The 23,798-nt window shown below is 55.1% G+C and overlaps 6 protein-coding genes across 6 annotated transcripts; 5 read left to right on the top strand and 1 right to left on the bottom strand.

Annotated features, from left to right (window-relative positions):
• Window positions 1-3,232: 3,232 nt before the first annotated feature.
• On the top strand, window positions 3,233-3,418 carry CDEST_08715 (uncharacterized protein; the record flags this gene model as incomplete). Its single annotated transcript, XM_062924874.1, has 1 exon — window positions 3,233-3,418. The coding sequence occupies one exon, from the start codon at window positions 3,233-3,235 to the stop codon at window positions 3,416-3,418; it is 186 nt and encodes a 61-aa protein (XP_062780925.1).
• Window positions 3,419-4,258: 840 nt separating this feature from the next.
• On the top strand, window positions 4,259-5,173 carry CDEST_08714 (Putative Oil body-associated protein). Its single transcript, XM_062924873.1, has 2 exons — window positions 4,259-4,467; window positions 4,534-5,173. Exons 1-2 carry the CDS (start codon window positions 4,384-4,386, stop codon window positions 5,143-5,145), a joined length of 696 nt encoding a protein of 231 aa, XP_062780924.1. The 5' UTR covers window positions 4,259-4,383; the 3' UTR covers window positions 5,146-5,173.
• A 3,038-nt stretch (window positions 5,174-8,211) lies between these two features.
• On the top strand, window positions 8,212-10,389 carry CDEST_08713 (Putative egh16-like virulence factor). The gene is made up of 3 exons (XM_062924872.1): window positions 8,212-8,646; window positions 8,831-9,238; window positions 9,349-10,389. The coding sequence occupies exons 1-3, from the start codon at window positions 8,529-8,531 to the stop codon at window positions 9,972-9,974; spliced, it is 1,152 nt and encodes a 383-aa protein (XP_062780923.1). The 5' UTR covers window positions 8,212-8,528; the 3' UTR covers window positions 9,975-10,389.
• Window positions 10,390-14,900: 4,511 nt separating this feature from the next.
• CDEST_08712 (Putative glycoside hydrolase, family 7, concanavalin A-like lectin/glucanase domain superfamily) lies at window positions 14,901-17,063 on the top strand. The gene is made up of 4 exons (XM_062924871.1): window positions 14,901-15,565; window positions 15,661-16,371; window positions 16,484-16,681; window positions 16,789-17,063. The coding sequence occupies exons 1-4, from the start codon at window positions 15,101-15,103 to the stop codon at window positions 16,789-16,791; spliced, it is 1,377 nt and encodes a 458-aa protein (XP_062780922.1). The 5' UTR covers window positions 14,901-15,100; the 3' UTR covers window positions 16,792-17,063.
• Window positions 17,064-17,166: 103 nt separating this feature from the next.
• Window positions 17,167-17,719, bottom strand: CDEST_08711 (Putative Zinc finger, RING-type; the record flags this gene model as incomplete). The annotated part of the gene is made up of 1 exon (XM_062924870.1): window positions 17,167-17,719. The coding sequence occupies exon 1, from the start codon at window positions 17,668-17,670 to the stop codon at window positions 17,167-17,169; it is 504 nt and encodes a 167-aa protein (XP_062780921.1). The 5' UTR covers window positions 17,671-17,719.
• Window positions 17,720-20,028: 2,309 nt separating this feature from the next.
• On the top strand, window positions 20,029-21,887 carry CDEST_08710 (Putative carboxylesterase, type B, carboxylesterase type B, active, alpha/Beta hydrolase; the record flags this gene model as incomplete). The annotated part of the gene is made up of 3 exons (XM_062924869.1): window positions 20,029-20,163; window positions 20,228-20,603; window positions 20,671-21,887. The coding sequence occupies 3 exons, from the start codon at window positions 20,029-20,031 to the stop codon at window positions 21,885-21,887; spliced, it is 1,728 nt and encodes a 575-aa protein (XP_062780920.1).
• Window positions 21,888-23,798: the final 1,911 nt, after the last annotated feature.

The raw sequence follows: 23,798 nt of genomic DNA, 5'->3' as shown, positions 1-23,798 counted from the left end.
GGAGATCACTTACAGTAGAAGCACTCGCCGACGTTCTTCATCGTGCATGTTGTTCGACACCCCTCCCCCGCACAGGGACCGGTGGGATGATATCTGGCGCGTCCTATGGAAGGACGCACCAGATGACGAGGAGGTTTGCGGGGAAGGTCTTCTTCCCCGCAAACCCGCTCGCCTGCGATGGCCCGAAAGGCCGGCACTCGCCGATCTTGGGCTGGAAAGTCTCCGAAAGAAAATGAGATGGAGGTAAGCAATGGGGGTTGGGTTGGTTGAAGGGCGTTGGTGGAAAGGTATTTAGCCGGACGTCAATGTACACCTCCACAGGGATGCCAGACGTTAGTGCAGTGAAATCCCCCACTTTTAGAGGGCAAGAGCCAATACCTTTTATAATACTGTTTTCTCATACTAATTTAAGTATAGATACTAACAGTAAAATCAATGACGATACAGGTTATGCCTCATTGCCACTTTTCGCCCAGCCAGCCTGCCTGCCCTTTCGCCTGCCCTTTCGCCTGCCTTTTCGCCTGCCTTTTCGCCTCAACACCACGATAATTATCACCAGCCTCTAATTACTATGGCAAATACACCTCCTCCATTAAATCTAATTATAACCCCTCCACCTTCTACACCTACAAAGCAACGGAGTACTGACCTTACAAAGGAGCAGCGAATTGAGATCTAAGCCTTCTGAAAGTACCTTAACTGGACGTATGAAGAAATCGTTAAAAATACGCCCTTTTTGTATTGACAGGTCTAACGGGCCTGCTCTGATACCCTGCCCCTTACGCTGCAGAAAGACAAGCACTATAAAGGCCTTATTTTAACCCCCTAGAAACAGCGTCTTAAGGAGTGGCTTCTGGAAGACGAGAGTCACCGCTATATACGTTGGTGTGATCTCCTATACTTTCTGCCGCTTGAATTCTCAACCTTTAGGATTAACTCTATCTTAACTGCCCTACGGTTACTTAGGTATGTGCGGACTATTCAACCAAGGCGTATTTACCTAAATGCTGCTAGCAAGAGCAAACGCCTTTCCTTTGCCCATTACAACCTCTAACTTTGGCCTTATCTAGAGGATTAGGAAGATGTAATCTTCTCTAACGAAATGTAGGCAAATACCAACCCTATGTGGAAGCAGTGGGTAACCTGTCACTAGCTAGAGGATTTAGACTCCTTTGCCCTCCTACGGCAGAAACTACATAGTTAGATGTTTTAGGGGAGTTTTGCAGGTAGAAAAAAAGGCCCTAGTTTCGTCTGGGAGAAGGCATAGGGGGGTATAACAGCCTATAAGTACATCTTCACGATACTCCCTATGGTGGCCTCTTTCTACTATACCAAAGGACTACACCTATTTTAACAGGACAACGCCCCTGCCTATAAGGCAAGGATTACAGTTCAAGCCTTGGAGTTGATGAGGGTAATCAGCTTGGCCTGGCCAGCTAATTCGCCTGACCTCAACCTAATTGAGAACGTGTGGTTCTAGATGAAGGATTGGGTTGAGAAGCACTATAATATACAGACCCTTTTACTTGATGCCCTTCAGACTGCTATTTGGGCTGCTTGGTGGGCAATACTAGAGGATTTTCTGAAAAGCCTGGCCTACGGGATGCCTTATCGGCTTCAGCTTGTTATTGAGAATAATGGCGGAAGGATTCAGTACTAGTACTTGAAATCAGTACTATATCCCTACTATTGAGAAGTATATTGACCTGCAGATCCCCTCCCTAATCCAGTTAGCAAGTATAACACTAACGTCTGGCATCCCTGTGGAGGTGTAGCTGGCTCTGCATGATGTATCGAGCACGAAAAATGCTTTTTTTTGTTGTCACAAATGAGCATTTTTTCGTCAAAAGTGTTAGGAAGCAGTCATGTTTACTAGCAACACCTCCCCGAGCATGAACTCAACCGGATTTGGTGGTCAAGATCAGCGACACAACATTGTTGAATATTTCAAAGGTGAAACTAGCTCTTGACCATTTCAGCATCTATAGCTTTACCTTTAGTCTTCACAGTCCACCCCAAGCTACATCATGCGCAATATTGAAGTCCTACCTGAGGAATCGCAAAACCCATAGTGCTTTGGGCTCTATGTTGTGAGCTGGTTACAGCAGTAGTCGGATGCTTCGAGGCATCGTTGGGCTAAGGCCTGCATGGCTCGCCCGAATCGATACCGTCACTACACAGATACGGCGGGCATCACCTCACTTCCGCACACATCAAAGGCCTGCAGCACAGCCGGTACTGACTTGAAACATGAGGTTGTACAACCACTTCTGTAGCCAACGATAAACGCTATTGACGAGAAGTGATGACCCAGGTTCCCCTCAGGAAGACCGAAGTTCATATGCGAGAATACACATCATGAAATATCCCGGGTCGCTGCATGAGCCCGGGGGCATTCTCGAGCTGCTCCTTCTGTACGTCAAGGCGGGCATAGAGGCGAGGCCTAATCGTTTGTATCGTCAGTTGACAGTAGATGCTGATCATTGAAGCAACCAAAGCAATAAACTGAAGGATTCAAGAAGGGACTGTGCCCTTCTCAACTGTAGATCCCACGGACGTGCCTGTTTCCACGAATTGGGTCGGCCTGCTCTCGCATGTCGCCCGCCCCATTACCACGGCTTGGCAATCCTTCCCTATGTAGTGTAGCTGACTGGCCCTTCAAGCTTACTCTTTTGGGATCCACATGCTAGTAGTATGCAGCCGGAGGCGTTTTCGAAGCATCGTTTCAAGCTCACGACTGTAACGATGTCTTCGCAGTGGCATTGAAGCAAGAGAGTCGCCGGCTTTTGGTGGTGGGTGCCATGAGGACGTCTTGCCATTCTTCCTGCAGCCACAAACTAGAAGATAAGGAATGCCAGCGATTTCATTCGTGGATTTGAAGCTGTCGGGCAGGACTGAATTTCGGTTTCGAGAAGTCTTGATGATGATGTTGTCATACTTTCGACTTTACAATCGACAGTAGCAACTAAGAAGAGACGGCGGAGTCCAGCTATAAAAGGCTCCGTTGTTTCTGTGCCAGAACGGTCTCGTTTGTATCATCATCCGACAACCAACTCTTCCAACCTCGAAAGACCAATCCCAAGACCCAGCCCAAATCTCCAAAGTACGTCCATTCCATCGATGAAGTCCTTTTTCGCGGAGTACCTTGACTGGAAGGACGGCCCGAGAAAGCAATATCTTTTGAGCTAACAACCCTCTTCGGGTAGCTATCTTCATCATCACCGTACTGAACATGAAGTTCTCCGCCGCCGTCGCCGTCGCTTTCGCCTCGCTTGCCCTGGCAGCCCCCAATCCCGAGGGCCAGACCAAGGTGAAGCTCAGCAAAGACTCCGTCGACGCCATCATCGCGGCCTACCCGGATGTCCACAAGCGCGATTGCTCCTTCGACTTCTCCTGCGGCTGCATATTCTGCGTGTAGACAGCACCCGGACGTTTGAACCGGCATGTCTGTTCTTGACGAGTGATCGGGAACCCGGTGGCTTGACTAGGATTTTGATGAACAACGGGCATTTGCTTGTACGAATACCAATTAGCATGTTTCACCTCGTTGATTGATTTGGAAAATACTGTCATGAATGCCGCCCAAGACTGAATCGTAAACACGTTACACTCATTCCTTGTTCTGGTCTAGGTAACCCAGCAACATTCATTAAATGAAATGCAGACGCACTTGGTGTACCCTTCTTTATGTTTGATATAATTGAATAAATTATTGTTAGCAAGATTTCTAGTTTACCGGTTTATCATTACAGCCTCTTCCATTCTCGCTTCCTAATTTTCCCCTTTTCAATATGCTAAGGAAGGATGGTAAAGAAAACAAAGAGATAGCACCAGGCAAACCGAGTCAGTCTTGTTTCAAACGATCGATGGAGATGATGAGCCCCGACATGATTCAGGAAAGGCCATCAACGTGCCCGACAGCGCAGGCATGTCCGCTCCACGCCGTGACATGTTCTGTTCCCCCCCTCTTCGGCGCCGGCCGCAAGGGCCCCGGCAAACGGAACCCGCCGCGTCGGCACGGGAGCAGCCGCTCCGGATGGCCCCACACCTGTTATTGCCGAAGCCGACCGGAGAAAACGCTCCGCCCGGATGGGGGCGGTCGGGGACAAGTAATCCGTTATGCCGGAACACACAGAGCAGCGATGCCGCAATGATGATGAAATCACCGAGAGAGAGAATGCGAATATGCATCTGTGACGTCATATACAGATGCTGACTTGCTCCCCTCACCGTCGCATCGCGAACATTGCAGACGAAAACACATCCAGAAACAGATGGCAGACCGCATCGTCAAACAAACCACCTGGTAACGTGTACCCTGATACAGACTCAATTACCCTGTAAATAATCGACTGAGTGCCGCACTCTCGTCAACGACCGATAATGGCAGACAACTCAGAGCCCGTATCCGGGGACCCGATTAGCACAAAGAACCAGGTGCTCCTAGCCGGCGCGTCAGCGATCCAGGTCCGCCCGCCCTTTTATCGCAGGTCAAAAGGCCGATGCCCGCGATGCTGACCTACGAGGACGCAGGACTTTGCGCCCCTCAGAAACGTGTGCGCTCACCTCAACGCGTTCCACGCCTACGCGTCGGACCCAACCCGCGCCGTCGAAGCGAACCACTACTGCGGCCACCTGAACGAGGACGTGCGGCAGTGCATCCTCTACGACAGCCCCGAGCCCGGCGCGCGCATCATCGGCATCGAGTACATGATCACGCCCGAGCTGTACGAGACGCTGGAGCCGGAAGAGCGGAAGCTGTGGCACAGCCACGTCTACGAGGTCCAGTCGGGCATGCTCGTCATGCCGCAGGGGGCGCTGCCGGACGCCGTCTGGGAGGCGGCGGAGAACCGGGAGATGGAGCAGGTCGTCCGCCTGTACGGCAAGGCCTTCCACCTCTGGCAGGTCGACCGGGGCGACCGGCTGCCGCTGGGCGAGCCGCAGCTCATGACCAGCTTCACGCAGCCGGGCCAGCTCGACTTTGAGGAGCGCGTCGGCGACAGGGACCGCCGGTTCAAGACGGACTACAAGAGGAAGAAGGAGGCGCGGAAGCACATTGAGACGCCCTCGGTTCATCCCGACGCCGACCAGGCATGGAAGGGGCAGCAGCAGCAGCAACAAGAACAACAACAGCAGCAGCAGTAGTAGTAGTAGTAGTAGCGGCGGCGGGACAAGGAAGCATAACTATAGCTAACTATAGATGCTCCTTCAAACACACTGCACTGCTGAAGTTTTTGGTGAAACGGTGACTTTTGACAGGCCGCAAGCATGCAAGGGGAAAAAAGGGGTGAAGGCAACAGGCTGCGAGATTGATGCATCGTGCCCAGGCAGGGAAAGGGGGGTTATACCTGTTGCTCTCGTTCATCGACTATTGGTCCGATGCATGAAGGGTCAAAGGCGGGTCGAACAGGAGATGACGCTTGTTTGGCCTCTCAAGGCCGAGAGACGTACGGTTTTGACAAGGTGCGGAGGGCGGCGCGAGGCGAGATGATTCCACCGTCTGGACTCAGGCCGCGGAGGAGGGACCAGGGGAGGAGGAGGAGGAGGAGGATGAGGAAGGGCGAGGGGTTGTCGTGTTGTGTTGTGTTGTCCGGTAGCGAAACTCCGTTGGTAGTGGATAACGAATGCTCTGGGAGGGTATTGCACGGCGAGAGAGTGACGATGAAGCAACATCCCCCCCCCCTCCCCCCAAAAAAAAACAAAAAAGGGACCAGAAAAAGGCAGAGAAAAAGCAAGATGCCGAGCTATCCCCTTTTGCGGTATAGCGGGCTCGATGTCGATGCTTCAGATTCGTCTCGAAACAGTCCCCCCTCCCCTCTCTCTGCATTCCCCTTCTTCCAGGCTCTGCCTCGACGCAACCGACTCCCCACTTGAGGCTGCCCTGCGATCGAATGACACCTGCTCGCTTGCTGTGCCGGTGGGCCGAGTGTGAAACATCGTGAAGGGGGGATGCTGGGCGGTCCGCCGGGATGAAGATGGTGGTGGATGGTGGTCTAACCCCCCCCTCCCCTCCCCTTGTAGCAAATCATGTGGATCACCTTGTGCTCCCTCTCCTCCACCCACCTACGGAGAATATTTTAGGGTAGTGGTTGGTGCAAGCGGCTGGCCAATCTCGGCAGAGTCTGGGCTTTGGCCTGGTTGGGAAATACTCTGAGAGAATTGGCGGCAGGCTGCGGTGCACCATCCGAGGGCAGCGTGTCCCCTGTCTCCCACGTCCCCTCCATGCAAGGTACGCTCATTCAAGCCTTCAGGTACCCGTACAGGTACGATGTACGCTGTCTTGGTCCTTATGGTGGGTACGGGGATGCCGCTGGGCGAGATAGATTGCACCCGTCCCCAGACCCTCCCCCCCCCCCCCCCCCCCCCAAAGGTGAGTATGCTACTATCGGTAGGGCCGTCTCCGTGGTTTGACTTTCTTCTCTCTCCCCTCCGCCTCCGGTTGGGCTGGGCTGGGCTGGGATGGGCTGGGAGTCTTGGCTACCGCAGATGATCACCAAGTCGATATGTTGGTGAGTGGCCCCGATCGCCATAACCATCCATCCGCCGTGAGCCTCACTCGCGTCTTCTTGCCATCAAGGAGACTGGTGCTCCCCCCCCTCTCTCTTTCTCCGGGGGGAGGATTTAACGACACCAAACATCCATCTACCAATCTGGGCTTGGGAGATGTGTCGGACGTACGGTCCGTCGCGCGCTTCTGTGGCATCTTTTGGGGCAAAGTGGCGACTCTCTCTCTCTATATGTGTGTGTGTCTCGCCTCCCCCCCCCCCTCTCCCCTTCGGTCTGTCTCCGAGGAGCGAGTCTCAGGATATCGCAGAGACCAGACGAGCCACGTTCCTCTGGGCGTACATCCCGCCGCCAGCCGGGAGGCGGCCACGCATCGTCGCCTGTCAACGTCAACAGGGAGCGGGCGGGCATCAGGCATGAGACGAAAGGGGGGGGGAGAAAGAGGGTATCGTAGGACAGAATCACGAAGAATCTCTGTCCCTAGGTCACTCACGACCCACCACGCGCCACCCTGTCCGCCTCACGACACAAGAATACAGGCCGCTCTGTTTTTGGCTATTGCATGGGGGAGGAGGGAGTTTTTGCGCTTTAAAAGCTTGGCGTCTGTATCATCCCCCTTCGAGTCTGCGACCCCCTCGAGGCCGGGGCGGAGATGGGACTACCCTGGATAACGGACGAAGGCAGCACAGCGTCGGACCCGGGAGAGCCAGGGCTGCAGCGAGAGAATTGCTTGATGCGTCACAGTCTCACTCACTTTCGCTCACTCTTACTTTCAGTCTCATTCAACCGTTCATTTTTACCTTCAATCTCACTCACACTCACACTCACACTCAACGCCCCCCCCTCCCCCACGTCTGACACACTCACATTTACAATCAAGCACTCACTTTGACTTATTCTCTCTTACTCCCCTCTCACTTTATTTCCCCCCATCCTGCAGTGTTTCGCCCACCCATTCGCTAGCCACCTCTGACAATATGCCCAGACTTGCCCGGAACTGCCTGTGAGGACCGCTGCTCGATATGGTAATAACATGGTGAATACCAGGGCATCTGGCTCAACTGCCCCCCTCCCTCGCCCCATGAAACACACTCGCCTTTCCCAGGATAGCCCCCCCCTTCCCGGCGCGTACATCGTACAACACACTCGTCCGACGTTTTCCCATCTGTCTCGGGACTGCCAAACACGGGCTAGACGCCGTTTGTGAAAACCAGCGTCGGTTGACTCGCGGTAGCCGAGTCCGTCGTCCGACAGGGGTCCCAGGCCAAACTCCAGGTCCACCACCTTCTTGTGTGTGCAAGTGTTTGTGTACCTTGTAAGTGCGTGTTAGTGTGTAAGTGAACCTCTCCCCATGCCTCGCCTCCTCACTTCCTCCACCATCCCGACCGCCTCGCTATCAGCCGCTCACCAGGTCTCGAACCAACGTGAACATCACCTTGGTCAACGGTCCTCCCCCGGTCCTCTGTCTCTCTCCCTTTTCTGTCTTCCTAGATTCGTCCCTTTCCCTTCCTCCCCCCCCTGCCCGCACCCATGATCCCTCCACCCGCCAAGAAACGTCGGGTTCAGGACAAGGTCGCGACTCCACCCAGCAGCGCAGCCTTGCGACAGGAGATGTTGCAGATGATCTGAGCAGATCAGCGTACATCACCGACCCCCGGTAGGCGTTTGGCATGCCGCGCTGTCCCTCCCCCCCCCCCGGTTTACTTACGTCGTTTCGCTCACTCACTCGACGTCGCGAGCCTCTGTTTTTGGTATAAGATGACCTTTTCGCGGCGTCGTCCAGTGTTTAGGTTTTCCCTCCCCTTGTTCTCTGGCCACACACCCGCATCAAATATCAACTCTACACCGCCGCCGCTCCGTTCTCTCAGCGGGCTCTTCCCGTTTTCCTTTCTGTTCTCTTCTTCGCTTCTTCTCTTCACCTTTGGATCTCCTCCCATTCCTTTGCCTTGCATCACTCTTTTATCTCCCTATTATAATCGTGCTGGCACATTTCGACACCAAGTCTCTGCGAGACCTTCACAAAGATGCTTTCATTCAAGGATATTATCGTCGCTTCGGCCGTCCTGGCGGTGGCCCGGGGCCATGCAGTCATTCTTAATGCTCAGGGAGAGGCGGGCTCGCCTGCCAGTATTGGTTTCAAGGGTACGTTGAGAAGGAAGTGCAGGATGAGAGCTCTCTCTCATGTGAGATTTTGTGGGATATCTCACGAGACTGTGGGGTGTTTTTTCATGAGACCGTGGGACCCCTCTCTCATGAGATATCCCATGAACCACCCAGAGTCTCTCGCACAATTCTCAAGGAACTCAGACACTAACGCAAAACCCAGTCGACCCCAACATTGCCCGCAACTGCACGGCCATCAACCCCTGCCAGCAGGACGCCACTCTAATCCGCGACGCCGAGATCAACGCCAACATCGTCAACGAGTGCGGACGCACCGAGATCGCGGGCAATATCGACATTGGCGAGAACACGGAGAACGCGCTAGCGGCCGGCCAGGTCACAAAGGTCAAGGCCGGCGGCGAGCTGACGGTCACCATCCACCAGGTCAACGCCGACGGCGCCGGCCCCTTCGCCTGCGACCTCGACCAGACGAGCAACGCCCTCGGCGGCAGCGGCCAGGTCCCCCTCGAGGTCACTAACAACGTCCCCGGCGCCAACGGCTTCTCCCAGGTCAAGGCCCAGCAGTTCAACGTCACCGTTAAGCTGCCCGCCGACATGAAGTGCACTGGAGGTTCGTAGAGCCAACCCCTCTCTCTCTCACTATCTTTCTCTCTCACTCCCCACCCGCTCTTCCAAACTCGGGACCCCAAATAGGACAGACAGAAACTGACAGCATCACAGCGTCCACCGGAAACATCTGCACCGTCCGCTGCCGCAACAACGCCGTCGCCGGCCCCTTTGGCGGCTGCTTCCCCATTGAGCAGACCGACGTGACGCCCACAGTGAACACGCCCCAGAACATCCAGTCGCTCAAGACCCTGGACCTGGTCCTCGCGCAGCAGCAGGGCAACGTCGCCGACCTCCCGGCCGCCGTCAGAGCCAACCAGATCGACGGCACCGAGCAGCAGAGGGCCGCCGCCGAGGCCGCCAGCAAGCTGCTCGGCACCCCGGACGTCGTCATCAAGGAGTCCCCCGTCACGAACACGGGCCCCAGTGCCAACGCCAACCCCAACGCCGCCAACGGGACCGCTGATGCTGGCGCTGCCGCCGGAGGTGCCGCTGGAGGCGCCGCTGGGGGCGCCCCTGCCGCTGAGGCTGGGAACACCAACAACAACAAGGTTGACGCTGGGGACGGCAACGACAACACGGGCACCGGACGTGGCCGCGGAAATTCTGGTAGCAGGGGAAACAGCCGCAACCGCGGAGGCAACAACAACCAGAAGCGCGGGGAGGCCGGCCAGGCGCTCCGATGGGCCAGGCGTTACGTGGTACCCGGCGCCGAGTTCCAGCCCGAGGTCGCCCCGTAAATGGCACATCCCCATCGTTATCACAGACGTTGAGAAGTTTCGGCTTCATCGTTGTTCGCTCTTGACCAAATTCAAACCTCTCTTCGCGACCTCTCTATCTCTCTCTCTCTCTCTCTTCCTCTAATCAGTGGTCTCTCTTGATGGAAACAAATTTCAAAACACACACACACACACACACACACACACACGATACACACACCCCTCTTGTTTTGTTGAGCGCACAGAGACACGCACAAACGGTGAAACTCAAGGTTGTGGGAGAAGAGCCGAGAAAGTAAATGGGCGGGGCAGGGAAGCGGACGCGAAGTGTGCTATTCTGTTTCCTCGTTTTGTCATTTCTTTTCTTACATCAAACCCCCCACCCAAAATACATTTTGTTTATACTTTTATCGTGTGTAAACTTATCTTAACATGAAAAAAATTAAAAAAAAAAAAGGAAAGGAAGACTAACCCTTTAATGATTCGACCCAAAACGTTTGTGGCAGAGCCTGGGGAACTCTGATGATTTGTGAACAAGAAGAAACAGACAGTGGCTGGCAGTGAGACTGGGAGGTCTTGTTAGCTTCCCCCCAAGAAGAAAACGTCGTGAGTTGATGTCGAGCAGTCGTGAATATGGACGCCCAAGTCTTGTGTTCCTCATCCCAGACGAATTTCTTGGCTGACAAACACACTATGCGACTACTGCCGTGTTCCATTCCTAGACTGTCCATCCCAAAAAGAGACTTTCACGGTTCCTGAAACCCGGCGGTGGGGTCTTTGACTTTTCGTCCTATTCCCAGAGCCTGTTGTCTCCCCTTCCCTCCGTCTGCAGCTGAAAAGGCTCCCCTGTGCTGAAACGCACGTATTCTATGGATAGACAGAGATGCAGGGCGTGAGGGGAAGAGGGGGGGCACATAGCACAGCATGTGTCATTAAACACGCCCGGGAAAGGAGAAAGGTTGATGCTGCATAGCGAGCACCTAAAGTCCATGTGGACGCTGGACCATAAGTGTCAGAGGAAACAGCATCAAGCCCTGTCAGCTCCTTTCCCAAAGCAACAGAAACGAAGTGATTATTCAAGGTATGGGTGTAAGAGTGATGCGCTTTGTGACGCCACTTCTCAACCGCAGCAGACAAAGGCTGCAGCGATTCGCCCCCCCCCCCCCCCCCCCCCCCCCCCACCCAAAACGCACGTACTTGTATCCATATCAAGCATGTGTTTCGTCCCTCCTTCACATCAAAAGAGGGGTCGTGATGACGTTCTTGGCGACGCATAAGACCTGACAGCCACCACCGAGACGATTGGTAATCACCAGCCTGTGAGGCTAACATTACCACACACGATAAGAGGGTCTGGGGGAAAGCTTAAGCCATGTGAGTGTATCTTACTGAGGAAATAAGCATCTAAGGCCTCACGCCAACCCAAACATGGAGGTCGCGGGTTGGCGATGGCTTCAGTCCGTTCCAGACGGGAAAACGGGTCTCTGTGAGCCGCTCACCCCCCCTTCGCGTACAAGTTATCCCGTCTGGTCACTTTTGGAATCGCGAGGGCCACCACAATTCCTGCGACGTGTCTCGACAGTTTTACATGCGGGAAGAAGCAATGGCCATAAGCCTTTGTGAGGAGGACGCCAAGCTCTGCCGCATCTCTCTTCTTGGCTTCGATGGCGGAATCTGGAAACACCACCCGCTTTCTCTACTCAGTCTCAGCTTGTGGAGGGAGGACCGGAGCACCTGGAACCTCTTGGTAGGGGGGCCGGCACACACCGGGTGGCCGGCAAAGTCCAAGCAAGTTTAAGTTGTCACAGCCTCCCCAGTTTGGACTCAGCCCAACTACTCGTCCTTCACTCCGAGTCCTTATTTTTCCTCAATCAACTCTAAAAGTAACGGATGGGCCACGAGACATGCAGCGGGTTTAAGATTCGGCTGTACCTGCAGATGGTTGAAAGTCAAAAAAAGAAAGCAACCTTTTCACACGCATATTCTGTCACATGCAACCAACCCTTCATTAACAGCAACACACAGCCAACCCGACGTCAAGATTCGGTTCCTTTCAAAAGTCCTTGAAGACGATCAAACCGAGCCCGATTCCTTTTGTTGCAACGCGCAACCCGCCTTTGTGTCTATATACTCATCGTTATTGACGCTTATGCGCCTTTGACCAGTTCGGTCTTCGATCGGGCATGGCTCGGCGTCTCTGGGTCCTGGTCGACGTCTCGACCGTTTCGACAACAGACGGGGGGGACCCGGCTATAGATGGAAGGCCTAAAGACTCTCGTCTCGATTATACCCGGACTCGGCACCGAACACGTCCCCTATACTTAAAGATCTGCAGCACATCTCCGGACGAATCATCCGAGTCAGCCGCCCATGGTGCTGAATTGCTGAGGCGCCTAGTGATTGCCAGTTTCGTTTCCAGCCCACGGCCCGTCGATCAGCCTCAGACACACCTGTCGCCGTCGAAACAGAAAAACAGACATAGAGTTGGTTTCCTACCTGCATGCTGACAGCATCACTTGATACGATGGCCACAAAGGTAAGCCAAAGTCGACAAAGGTAAACTGAAGTCGACAAAAGTAAACTTGACCAAGAGGTTGTGATTGCTCACTCTGGCTTCTTCCTGTTTGTCTCATGTGTCCCGGCGGCGACTTTCCGTGGCATGGGGTTGAACTATAACATGTCACCAGACCCTCGTCATACCTACGGCCTCAGGAAAAGATATTTCTCCGATTTGTCAGTTCGGGCAAACTTTTCCCGCCGAGCATGACGAAGAATACACAGTCGAGAAGTTGGGCTGACCGGACCTTGACGTGGCGGATCTCCGTCATTTTACTGTCGTTATATTTTTTTACCATTCTTCACTTCTTTTCTCCCTTAAAAAAGGTTCAAACGGTGTGGTAGCACCGGCGACCCAGAAGTATTCTGAAATATTCATTTTGGGCGCGAGTTTGTCACTTGGCAAGACGTGAGATGATGAAGCTTTTCCTATTCGGACGTTCTCAATAATGGCAGTATGCTCCCACTCGCGAGTTTCCAAGCCCGATAGCCTGTTTCTCCAACCTTTTGGCACGTGCTATTTTGGAGCAGTGTTTCCGCAGGTGGGTAAGGGTAAGTCTTGGAAGTGTAGACCGCATCGGCGATGTGCGTCTCGGGTTCGAAGGTGAGAAGAAGTCCCCGAAGGAGACCGGACGTCTGGAGGATAGTCTCCGAGGAGCTCTTTTCGGAAGTTCGCGTCGAGTGTGTTGCTCGCGCGGAGGGGGCTAAGCTGGGCCAACCTATCCGTCGGAACCGCAAAGCTTGAACGCGCGCGCGCCGCGTGCGGCAGATGACGGTGGGACTCTGAGGAGTGGACGTGGCCGATCATTGACGTTCCGAGACTGCGGCACGCTACGCTCCGTGGCGTTCATCGACCGGCAGACCATTACGCAAGGGGGATTTGCTCCACACGTGTTGAGAAGTCTAGGGAGACGTGGGAGCAGAGGGGACTTTTGTGGCAGACGGTTGGATGGATGGAAGTTCTTTCGTGAGAATCTTTTTAGTAGCACCGAGTACGTAATAGGGTCCGCAAGCCTCCTCTACGACCAGCCTCGAGATTCGAGAAACAGCACGGCGAGACAATGGAGCAGACTCATCTTTGCGGTCCGTCGTTCCGCGCGGTGCTCCGGAGACCCCACGGCCCCACATACGGCAAGCTCTAGCCGGGAAGCAGGCATAGCCCGGCCTGGAAAAGGGGCCAGAAAGTAAAATAGACGAAGGGGGGGGGGAACAAACAGGACTTTTGACTTTTGTTTTTCTACCGCGGGCAGAGAATTGCTCATGCCGAGACTGAGGACTCCCGGTTGGGTGTGTCTACTTGGTGGTGGTCCTGATAGTGTAGGGCGGGCGGGCGTAGAGTCTGAAGCAGTATACTAGATGTGATCATCATCTCACACAGATGCCAACGAACGTCCGAAAAGGAAGCACTTTGCGGTAGCCTGAGCGTGCAATGAGAGGATTTGAGGCTTATTGCGCACGTCACACCGCTGGCTGTGCGTGAAGCTTTGCCTAGCCACATCAACGGGTAAGTCTGTGACCCCGTCTCCTCACCAGCTCACTAGCCAGTGCCGCAAGTAAGTTGATTGTCGGAGCTTAAGCAAGGCCGCAATACCCGCCTCTGCGGCTGTCGGTACTCCTCTCGACGACTGGCTCGCAAGTGCCGGGCCTCCGGACTCTGCAGGGGGGGGATGCCGATGCCGGGTGTTGTGAACGACCAATGGCATCCAGCGTCAGTGATGGAACGGAGAGCGGTGGGAGATGTTCCGCCCGGGAGTCCCTTGCATGAATCCTGAACTTGGCTTTCAAGTTTCCTGGGGGGGCTTTTGCGGAGAAAACGCACGATGTCACCTCACTCGCACGGGTTGCGGCAACTGTGTGTGGTCTTTAGTATCTCCAACTCGCTCAAACCACCTCCTATCCCGCGTTATCCGTCACTCGCCTTAGAACGTCGCTCTTTGAGGCAATTTTAATCAACTTGGTGCAGATGGGCCCACCGCAAGAAGAGCCAAGTCTTCCCCTCCGGATACAAGCTTCGCCCAGCGGCTTGGCCAGCCAACGTCTCCGAGAAATGAACGCGGGGCCAGGTTCGTCCAATCCCGTGTTGCGAGGGCAACTTGGGCCCGACGGGAAGGCATCCGATCTTGGGGCTTGATGGTCCTGTTGGACCGTCAAAATCCCTCCAGGTGACCGTAGTATCCCGGGGCGATGTTCCCAATTAACAACATCACGACTCACCAACAGGACGTTGTAAGCCCCTTGACCGGAGATTGCAGAATTTTTGAAATGTTGAAGGGGGAAGCAGGAAGTGAGGGGGAAAGTCGCCATGATGATAGTTCAACCTTGGATACCATCTCGAAACAGTTTCCGAGAGTCTATATAATGTGAAGGTGGCCATCGTCTCACTGGAAGCTGTTCTCTCTCTCATCCCAAGCCACTCGCGACATTCTTTTCTGGCAAGTCTTCCATTCTTTTTCTTAAAACAAAAAAAAGTCATCTGAACAGTTTCCAACACACGCTCTTTGACCATTCTCATCTCATCCGTTCTCTACTCGACTCGACGTCCGAAGATTATCAGTGTTTATAGGTACTTGACTTGCAACCCACACATCACCATGTTGACCAAGGTTTCCGCCATTGCCGCCCTCGCGGCCGCCGTCCGCGCGCAGCAGGTCTGCACGCTCAACGCCGAGACCAAGCCGGCGCTGACCTGGTCCAACTGCGCGGCGGGCGGGGCCTGCACCAAGGTCAACGGCGCCGTCACCGTGGATGCCAACTGGCGCTGGACGCACCAGACGAGCGGCAGCACCAACTGCTACACGGGCAACAAATGGGACACGTCCATCTGCAGCACCGGCGAGGACTGCGCGTCCAAGTGCTGCCTCGACGGCGCCGACTACGCCGGCACGTACGGCGCCACGACGACGGGCGACGCCCTCAGCCTCAAGTTCGTCCAGCAGGGCCCTTACAGCAAGAACATCGGTTCCCGGATGTACCTCATGGAGGGCACCGACAAGTACCAGATGTTCAAGCTGCTAGGGCAGGAGTTTACCTTTGACGTGGACGTCTCCAAGCTGGGTGTAAGTCCCCGTCCCCCGGTGACACACCCACTCCCCCTCCCATTTCCCGGTTTCTGATGTTGTTTACGCCGCCCATGACTAACAACCCCATATAGTGCGGCTTGAACGGCGCCCTGTACTTCGTTTCCATGGACGCCGACGGCGGCGCGTCCAAGCACCCCTCTAACAAGGCCGGCGCGTCGTACGGCACGGGCTACTGCGACAGCCAGTGCCCGCGCGACCTCAAGTTCATCGACGGCAAGGCCAACGTCGAGGGCTGGGTGCCGTCGTCCAACGACGCCAACGCCGGCGTCGGCAACATGGGCTCGTGCTGCTCCGAGATGGACATCTGGGAGGCCAACTCGGTCTCGACGGCCTACACGCCGCACCCGTGCGAGACGGTTGGCCAGCTGAGCTGCTCCGGCGACGCGTGCGGCGGCACCTATAGCGCGACCCGGTACGCCGGCCAGTGCGACCCGGACGGCTGCGACTTCAACAGCTACCGCATGGGCAACACGACCTTCTACGGCAAGGGCTCGCAGTTCACCATCGACACCTCCAAGAAGATGACGGTCGTGACGCAGTTCGTCGAGGAGGCCGGCGCCCTCGCCGACATCAAGCGGTTCTACGTCCAGGACGGCAAGGTCTTTGCCAACTCCAAGTCGGACGTCGCCGGCGTCGAGGGCAACTCGGTCACGGCGGGCTACTGCAGCGCGCAGAAGAAGGCGTTTGGCGACGAGGACGTCTTCACGCAGAAGGGCGGCCTCGCGCAGATGGGCAAGGCGCTCGCCGAGGGCATGGTTCTCGTCATGTCCGTCTGGGACGACGTAAGTTTCCTTTTAAGAGAAAGAGACACACAAAGAGAGAGAGAGAGAGAGAGAGAGAGAAAGAAAACTGTCAAGCTACCAAGTGTCTCCTGCTAACACACTTTTATTACAGCACCACTCCAACATGCTCTGGCTCGACTCGACCTACCCGACCAACGCCACTGGCCCCGGTGCGACCCGCGGGTCCTGCGGCATCGATTCGGGCGTCCCGGCCGACGTCGAGTCGCAGGTGCCCGACTCCACCGTCATCTTCTCCAACATCAAGGTCGGCCCCATCGGATCTACCTTCAACAGCGCCGGAGCTGCCGCCGTGAGTTGCCCCTTCCCCGTCCGTCTAGTCAACCGGCCGACGTCTGAGGGCTGCTGTTTATGCCTGTCTCTCATGGTCCCCTCGCTGACGGTTTCTCTGGCAAATAGTAAAACCTGCTAGCTGGTATCGGACGTCAGTGGCCTTGACTAGGTGTCTCCCCTTGACATGGGAGGTTCACCTACCGGAGGCGCGCTCATGGAACGTCCGTACACAAAGATGGCTAACGTACGAGGCACACACCATCATCTTTTCTGTTGTACATGATTTTCCTATCTTCCTGCTGTACATACGAAGTATAAAGGCCACAACGCACTTTGCGAGATGATGCCATTCCATAGTTGTTGCTGAAATAAAAGCACCCCCCTACCTTGCAAAATACTGGGCTACTTTCCCCCTGTATTCGTGCGCACATTTCTCACTGTCCCGGCCGTTTATAGTGAGTAGCGCCCGCCTCGAGGTTGAACCGACTAGGGGGCATGTTAGTTTCATGGAGTGATCTGTACTGCAAGCCGGGCAACGCACCACATCGGACAGGTATACCCGTGCTTGGAAAGCCACAGCTCGATGCAGGCCGAGCAAAAGACGTGACCGCACGGGAGTCGTCCTACTACCGTGCCGGCGGCGAAATCGTCCAGACACACCGGACAGGTCCTGGCATCGGCGACGTCGGTCGTCGCGCCGATCCTGTTGCTGGCCACCTTTACCAGCTTCGGACTCTTTGGTATCTTGTACGTGGTACGGCTGGTCAACTGCAGCGTGACGTCTCCCGTTTCCTGATGATGGGCACGGTATGGCGACGCGGGGGACGGTGATGCCGGTGGATGCCGTGCCCTCCTGAGCTTCTGCCATGCGAGCATGTACAGAATCAGGCTGAGTAGGACGGCGAAAGCCACACAAATCGCCGCGGTGACGGCCCAGCGCTGCCTCCCGGGGTCTGGAGGGGATGGCGGGCTGCTCGGAGCGGCAGCCGGGATGCTGGTTGGGCTCATATGGAAGAAGACATGTGAGGCAAGGAGGGAAAGGCCAATGTGGGTGTGTGTTGTTGGATGAAGGAGCCTCGAGGATATCGACCTTCAGCCAACAATTTAAGGGACTTTCACCACTCCCTGTAAATGCACGCACCAAGAGGCAACGCATATCGCTCTTACGCAACTTGTTCCCCTGTGCCGTGTCTTGGTCTTGGATGAGGGACTAAGAGCTGCGATGCTCTGCCTTTGCTAGATCAGTGACCGCCTCGAGCGATCCATTGCCAAAGCTTGTGCAGCCGATTGGCACGGCGCCGGAATCTTATTTCCGCAGGATTTCGCCCGTCTTGCCGTCTGGGACCGAAAGCGGTATTCCGTTGGTCAACTTTAACGTAATAATGGCTGCCCCTGTCACACACACACGCATACCGAAATCGCGTACCGCCTTTTTGGTGGTATGTGGTGTTTTTTGTATGAGCGATTTTCTCTTGGCGCTCCCCTTGCTTGTTCCGGCCTGGCTGGAAAGCTCGGGGGACCTCGTGTAAGTGATGGGAGGCCGCCTGGGGGAGCACTGCCAATGTCGGTTGTCAGGGTGGTGAGACATTTCTAGTTTCGCAGTAATTCCATTACCAGCGGTATCTAGGTGCTTTGAAAGGGCTTGTGATTCTCTCCAAAGGATTTACTATCGCCTCACCGCCGTCTGTCGGTGGTTGAATAGGCCGCGCCGCCAGGTTGCAACATACTATTTCCTTTTTTGGTTGGAAATGACCCGAAATATCTGTTTTGATTCTAGAGTAGCTGTTGGTCTGCTGCTAGGACTTATCCAGCTGGGTATTTCGTCGATGGACAATCTCGCCTTTGGGCCGATATCCAAACCAAAAGTGGCATCTCGGGATTCGAGCTTAGTAACACGGAGAAAAACAGTGTGTTGGTAGGTACGAGAGACAGCCATGCTGATTCAACAGAGTCTGGGTGCAGCTACTCGTAGCTGCAGGTTAGGCTCGTGTGTTCAATATGGTCATATGGTTACTCATGGGTTAATCGGCATCCCACATGTGAATCAGCACGGGTGAAGGAGCCCGCGGTCGGTATGGTCCGGAGGGCCGAGTGGAGCAATACCCGGCGGGGGAGATTGCTCCGGGCCCGTCGTTCCTCCGAGTACTGTCGGTTCCGGATTCATCCCTTCATCCCGGGGATCCGAATTTGGCCCGATGGCGACAAGTTTCCTACTCTCTTCCATCCTACATCTCTTGCAAAACTTCCTTGTCTCAGCCTGGTGCTGTCGATATGCATTGTCTCCTTAATAGCTGGCCAGACATGATCATCTGTATCATATATGCCAAAGTAGGCCTGGCCCCCGCCATGAAAAGTGAAGTCTGTTGGAAAGGGCATGCAACAGGGAAAAGGCATTTGCGACGCTGCAGCTTCTACCAATATCCGAAATAGTCGACCTGTCAAGTAATCTTCTATCCCGGTCGATACAGCGTCATCGGCAGAAGTTGTGTCCGCTAAACTAAAGCAAGGGTGATCGACATCAAGGGCAGTGAGTGTCTCAGAGATGACGGGACCTCTGCAGAACGGCTCACCAGCAGCTGTACCGAAAACCCCGGTGTCAGTTGGTTACAAACCCGCTCTTATCCTTTATTCGCAGGCTTTCCACCCGACGGTATGAGATGTGCTATCCCGCAATGGGCCAGGACAAGACCCTTGCCGTGCATCGAACATGAATCATCACCACTACCAGCCGGGACCCTGTCTGACATGCATCCATCGGGCTATGAATCACCACCACTAATAGGCGCCATCACCGCCACACCCCGTTGCCGTGCATCAGATATGAGCCATAGCCACTCATAGGCGCCATCGCTACCGCAAACTCGCCAAAAGTGCATCCATCGCGCCAGGCCAAGACAGTGAGCAGGGGGGGCAGTTTGCGGGATAGTGTCAACCCGTCTCTGCCCTGTCAACTGTTACAATCGGTGGGCATAGTGAACTAGGTGGCCTACCAGTATAACCAACTCGTATACACACATATAGCTGCCGTCTAGTTGCCTAAGGCCTTTTGACCAGCCGCGCACTGCTTAGCAGAAATTCTAAATTAGTTCCCGCGCGACTGCTGAACAGCTGGCGGAGCCCGGTCAAGGGATTCCATCTCCAAGTTGCTCCCACAACCTCTAATTCCATAGCTCAATTAACCTGGTTAGGTAAATGCATCACTTTTAAGTGGGTAAGTTGAACTGTTGCTGTGATCATGCCTACTTGCGGAAGCAAAGGATGAGGTGCTGGAAGTACAAAAGGCCTGGCATTTCTATCAATTGCTTCAATGTCAGCTCCCTCAAGACATACCTCAAGCTACCCTCTGAGACTCACAGCTTTATCAAGATGTTGATGTGTATCAGAAACACGCACGTGGCCGCCTTGGCACTTGTTGCTCTTGCATCGCAAGCGAGGGCCGACTGCACCCCTCAGCTGCCTACTGTTGACCTCGGATACGCCGTTCACCAGGCCACCTACAATGTAAGTCTTCCATAATACACTTACTTGCCGGTAGATCTAAGATGGCTGATTCCAAGATACTCAGGAGTCGGGAGGGCTGTTCACCTTTTCCAACATCCGCTACGCGACGGCGCCCCGGTTCGGAGCTCCCGCCCCGGTCACCGTCGTGAATCGCACAGTCAACGACGGTCAGACGCCGGGAAACTGCCCAATGGGGAGCCCCCCATGGCTCAGTCTGTCTCCCCAATACCAGGCGGGACAGCTGACTCTGGACCAAGTCAACGCGACCTTTGCCGGGATCCGAGGCTTGAGCCCGTCTTCGGACCCGTCCTTGATCAAGCAGTACCTCAACACCCCCATCACGGTGCCCGCTTCCACCATCACGGAAGACTGCTTAAACTTGGATGTCGTGGTTCCGGAGAAGATATTTAAAAGCGCGAACAATGTCTCGGGTGCTGGCGGTGAGTTCTTCCCCTTTGGTGGTGGCAGAGACCGTACGAGCCGCACTTCTGACTGACTGTGACGCAGCCCCCGTTCTTGTGTGGATTTACGGAGGCGGATACACCGTCGGCGACAAGAACTATTGCGGCAACCCAGCAACGCTCATTGCAAAGTCCCAAGAAGACGGCTCGGACGGCATTGTCTACGTCGCCCTGAACTACCGACTCGGCCTCTTCGGCTTCATCTCCGGCACCGAGTACGAGGAGCAGGGCGGCGTCTCCAACATTGGCCTCCGCGACCAGCGGTTCGCGCTGCAATGGGTCCAGGAGAACATCCATCTCTTCGGGGGAGACCCGGACAACGTCACGGTCCTGGGAGAGTCCGCCGGCGCCGGTTCCATCTTGCACCAGCTCACGGCCTACGGCTCGACCAGCGGCGCCCCCTTCCGGCGCGCCGTCCTCCAGTCTCCCGGATTCGAGTTCATCACCGGGAACGGCAGCAAGGCGGCGGGGAAGTATGCCAGGGCGCTTGAGTGGGCGTCCTACTTCAGCAACTCGAGCGTCGGCACCCTCGACGACCTCAGGAAGCTGCCGTACGACGTGCTCGACAAGGTCAACCAGGTCACCATTTCGACCGCGTACTGGGGCGGGTTCGGCTGGGGCCCCACGGTCGACGGGGACTTTGTACCGGACCTCCCCGGCCTTCTCCTTTCCCAGGGCAGATTCGACTCGTCCGTGGCCGTGTTGGGCGCCCACAACAGCGACGAGGGCTTCATCTTCGCCTCGCCGCTCATCGAGGACGAGGAGGACTACGTCTCGCTGCTCCTGACGCCTCTCCTCCCGGACGCGTCCGACGAGGTTGTCGACTACATCACCACGCAGCTCTACCCGGCCGTGTACGACGGCACGCACCCCTGGACGACGCCCCTCGCGCGCGCGTCCGCGACCGTCGCGGACACGTGGTTCATCTGCAACAACTACTTCCTCAACAAGGCGCTGGGCGGCGTCGCGTACAACTACCTCTTTGACGTGCCCCCGGGCCACCACGGCAACGACATTGGCTACACGTTCTACAACGGCGAGACGACCTACAACGGGCTGCCGGTAAACGCTTCCGTCACGGACACGCTGCAGGCGTATCTTACGGCGTTCGCCAAGACGGGGAGCCCGAATCAAGATGGTCTACCGGAGGTGCTCCTCTATGGGGATGACGCGGCTGTCGTGTCTCTGTACAATAGGACGACTGTTGTTGACACCGCTGTAGCGGAGAGATGTGACTGGTGGCAGAAGGCGTTGTTCAGGTAGACCTTTCCTATGTTAGAGGAGGATGGGATTTAGAAGCTACATAGACAGAAGATGCGCGTATCAAGTAATAAGACACTCACCATTGTTAGACTCTCTAACCAGTCGATTTGCTGTGGTAAACACCCGGGAGGGAACATCGATACCACTGACTGTCTCAGCCGAACCGTGAATAGGTATACGTGTTTGTCCAGCCCTCAAATCTGGTATAGGATAATCGCTCGTCTGGTACAGCGCATTCGTCAGAGTAAATAACCGGATTCGATCTCTGTATGGCGATAGGCACAAGTGGACACGTGTAGTGTCCACCAAGTGTGAGAAGTCTGCCTGCTTGCACTTTAGTATCTTCGGATTTGTGCCATATCGGACATGTCTCCATGGCGGAGATGATGCTCGCTGGGCGATGGGGGCCCGCCCTGAGTATCTCATCGTGTTCGCCTTGAGACCTGACAAGACTGATGTGGCTGGTAGACGCCATCAACAAGACTCTGGATTTAGTCCAACACGGCCTGCCGCCCGGCCGAGCCAAGAGACCCGGCTCAGCAACGCCACGACGGAATTGTATCGGCGCAGGGTATACAGTCCTGGACGGTTTCGGACGGCAACAATCCATGACAAACTGCTAAGAATCAGTTAGCCATATGGCTTTGCAATCGTAGCTCGACTGTAATTTCGAGCTCTAACAGCTGGCCGCGTTGGTTCTGTATACGCAAGATTGTAGCGGATGGAAGCATCTGCTCGAGATTCGACGGCTCCAGTGTACGAGATCGCTCAGTTGCGTGTCGGGGAGAACGTGGTGGGAGATGGCCCCGTCAGCAGTGATTATGCTTAGTAGCAACAGACGGAGATCATATCCTCTAAGCGAGCTCGTTCTCGGCAAAGGTGCCCGGCTTTTCCTTGCCGATCAGTTTTGGCATCCCAGACGCGTTGAGTTCCATGCGAGTAGCGCAGTGGCGTCGTCCTCTATCCTGGGTGGAAGAAATCTATTGCAGGGGTCCGTTCTAGATTCTGTAATTGGTCTGAAGGGGGCAAGCTGGGAAGCAAAGCGCTACATGAAGCAGACGTATCCGTAGAGGAGTGTACATTGAGTTCTTCCAGCTTAAAAATAGAATCTTTCTAGAACATGAGGCCTTCCTCAGACTCTGGCCCACATCCACCACCTCTTGTACCGGTTTTGGATACATTGTGATTGTCCGCCATGCCGCTTGTTGTTGCCCTGGCTGATAGCAGTAGAGCTTGGAGTGGCATCCTTAATTTCAAGTTCGATGTCAAGCCGCAAACCAATGGCTACAAAGGGGTTTTGAAGAGAGTTTAGGGAGTTTGACGATCACTGGCGGCCTCCTCGCGACGCGCGGGATGCGAAGCGCCGTCCCCGCCAAGCGCGTCAAGCCAGTGGTTTGACTCCGACAGATAGCTCTCGACCATCCGAACTGAATTTCATCTCGCCACTTTATCCTTTATCTAAGCTAAACCAGACATCTGAACTGGCCAAGAGCTGTTATATCGAATTTTGTTTTGGCAGATTACTACTCGTTTCGAACCGGTAGAACAAGTTGTGGTGTATGTGCGCCTTCCCGGTCGTATAATGATGTCGAGTAAGTCAGCCCAGTCCATCCAAGGCTTGCGTATAAAGGGAAATTTGCTAAGGTACGACGGCGGGGAGGCGTATGTTGATGTAGTCACCGTGGGTGATCTGCAGGGCTCTGGGTGGATGTCGGCTCGTGGCCCTGGATGTGGCTGCTGCTCGTCTTGGACATAAATAACCCCTTTCCGTCCTATTGTTCTCGACATAAAGTGTTGGAAGAGCAACAGGTATAATTATTGACGTTTCCTGTGTTAAGAAATCCACAACTCCATTCTCTAGTCCAGTTACTCCTCAGCACGGAGAGATAACCCCCCCCCCCCCCCCTCCGA

Source organism: Colletotrichum destructivum, chromosome 5, assembly GCF_034447905.1.
Source record: "Colletotrichum destructivum chromosome 5, complete sequence".
Taxonomy (NCBI): Eukaryota; Fungi; Ascomycota; class Sordariomycetes; order Glomerellales; family Glomerellaceae; genus Colletotrichum; species Colletotrichum destructivum.
This window is presented reverse-complemented; position numbering and strand designations above follow the sequence as displayed.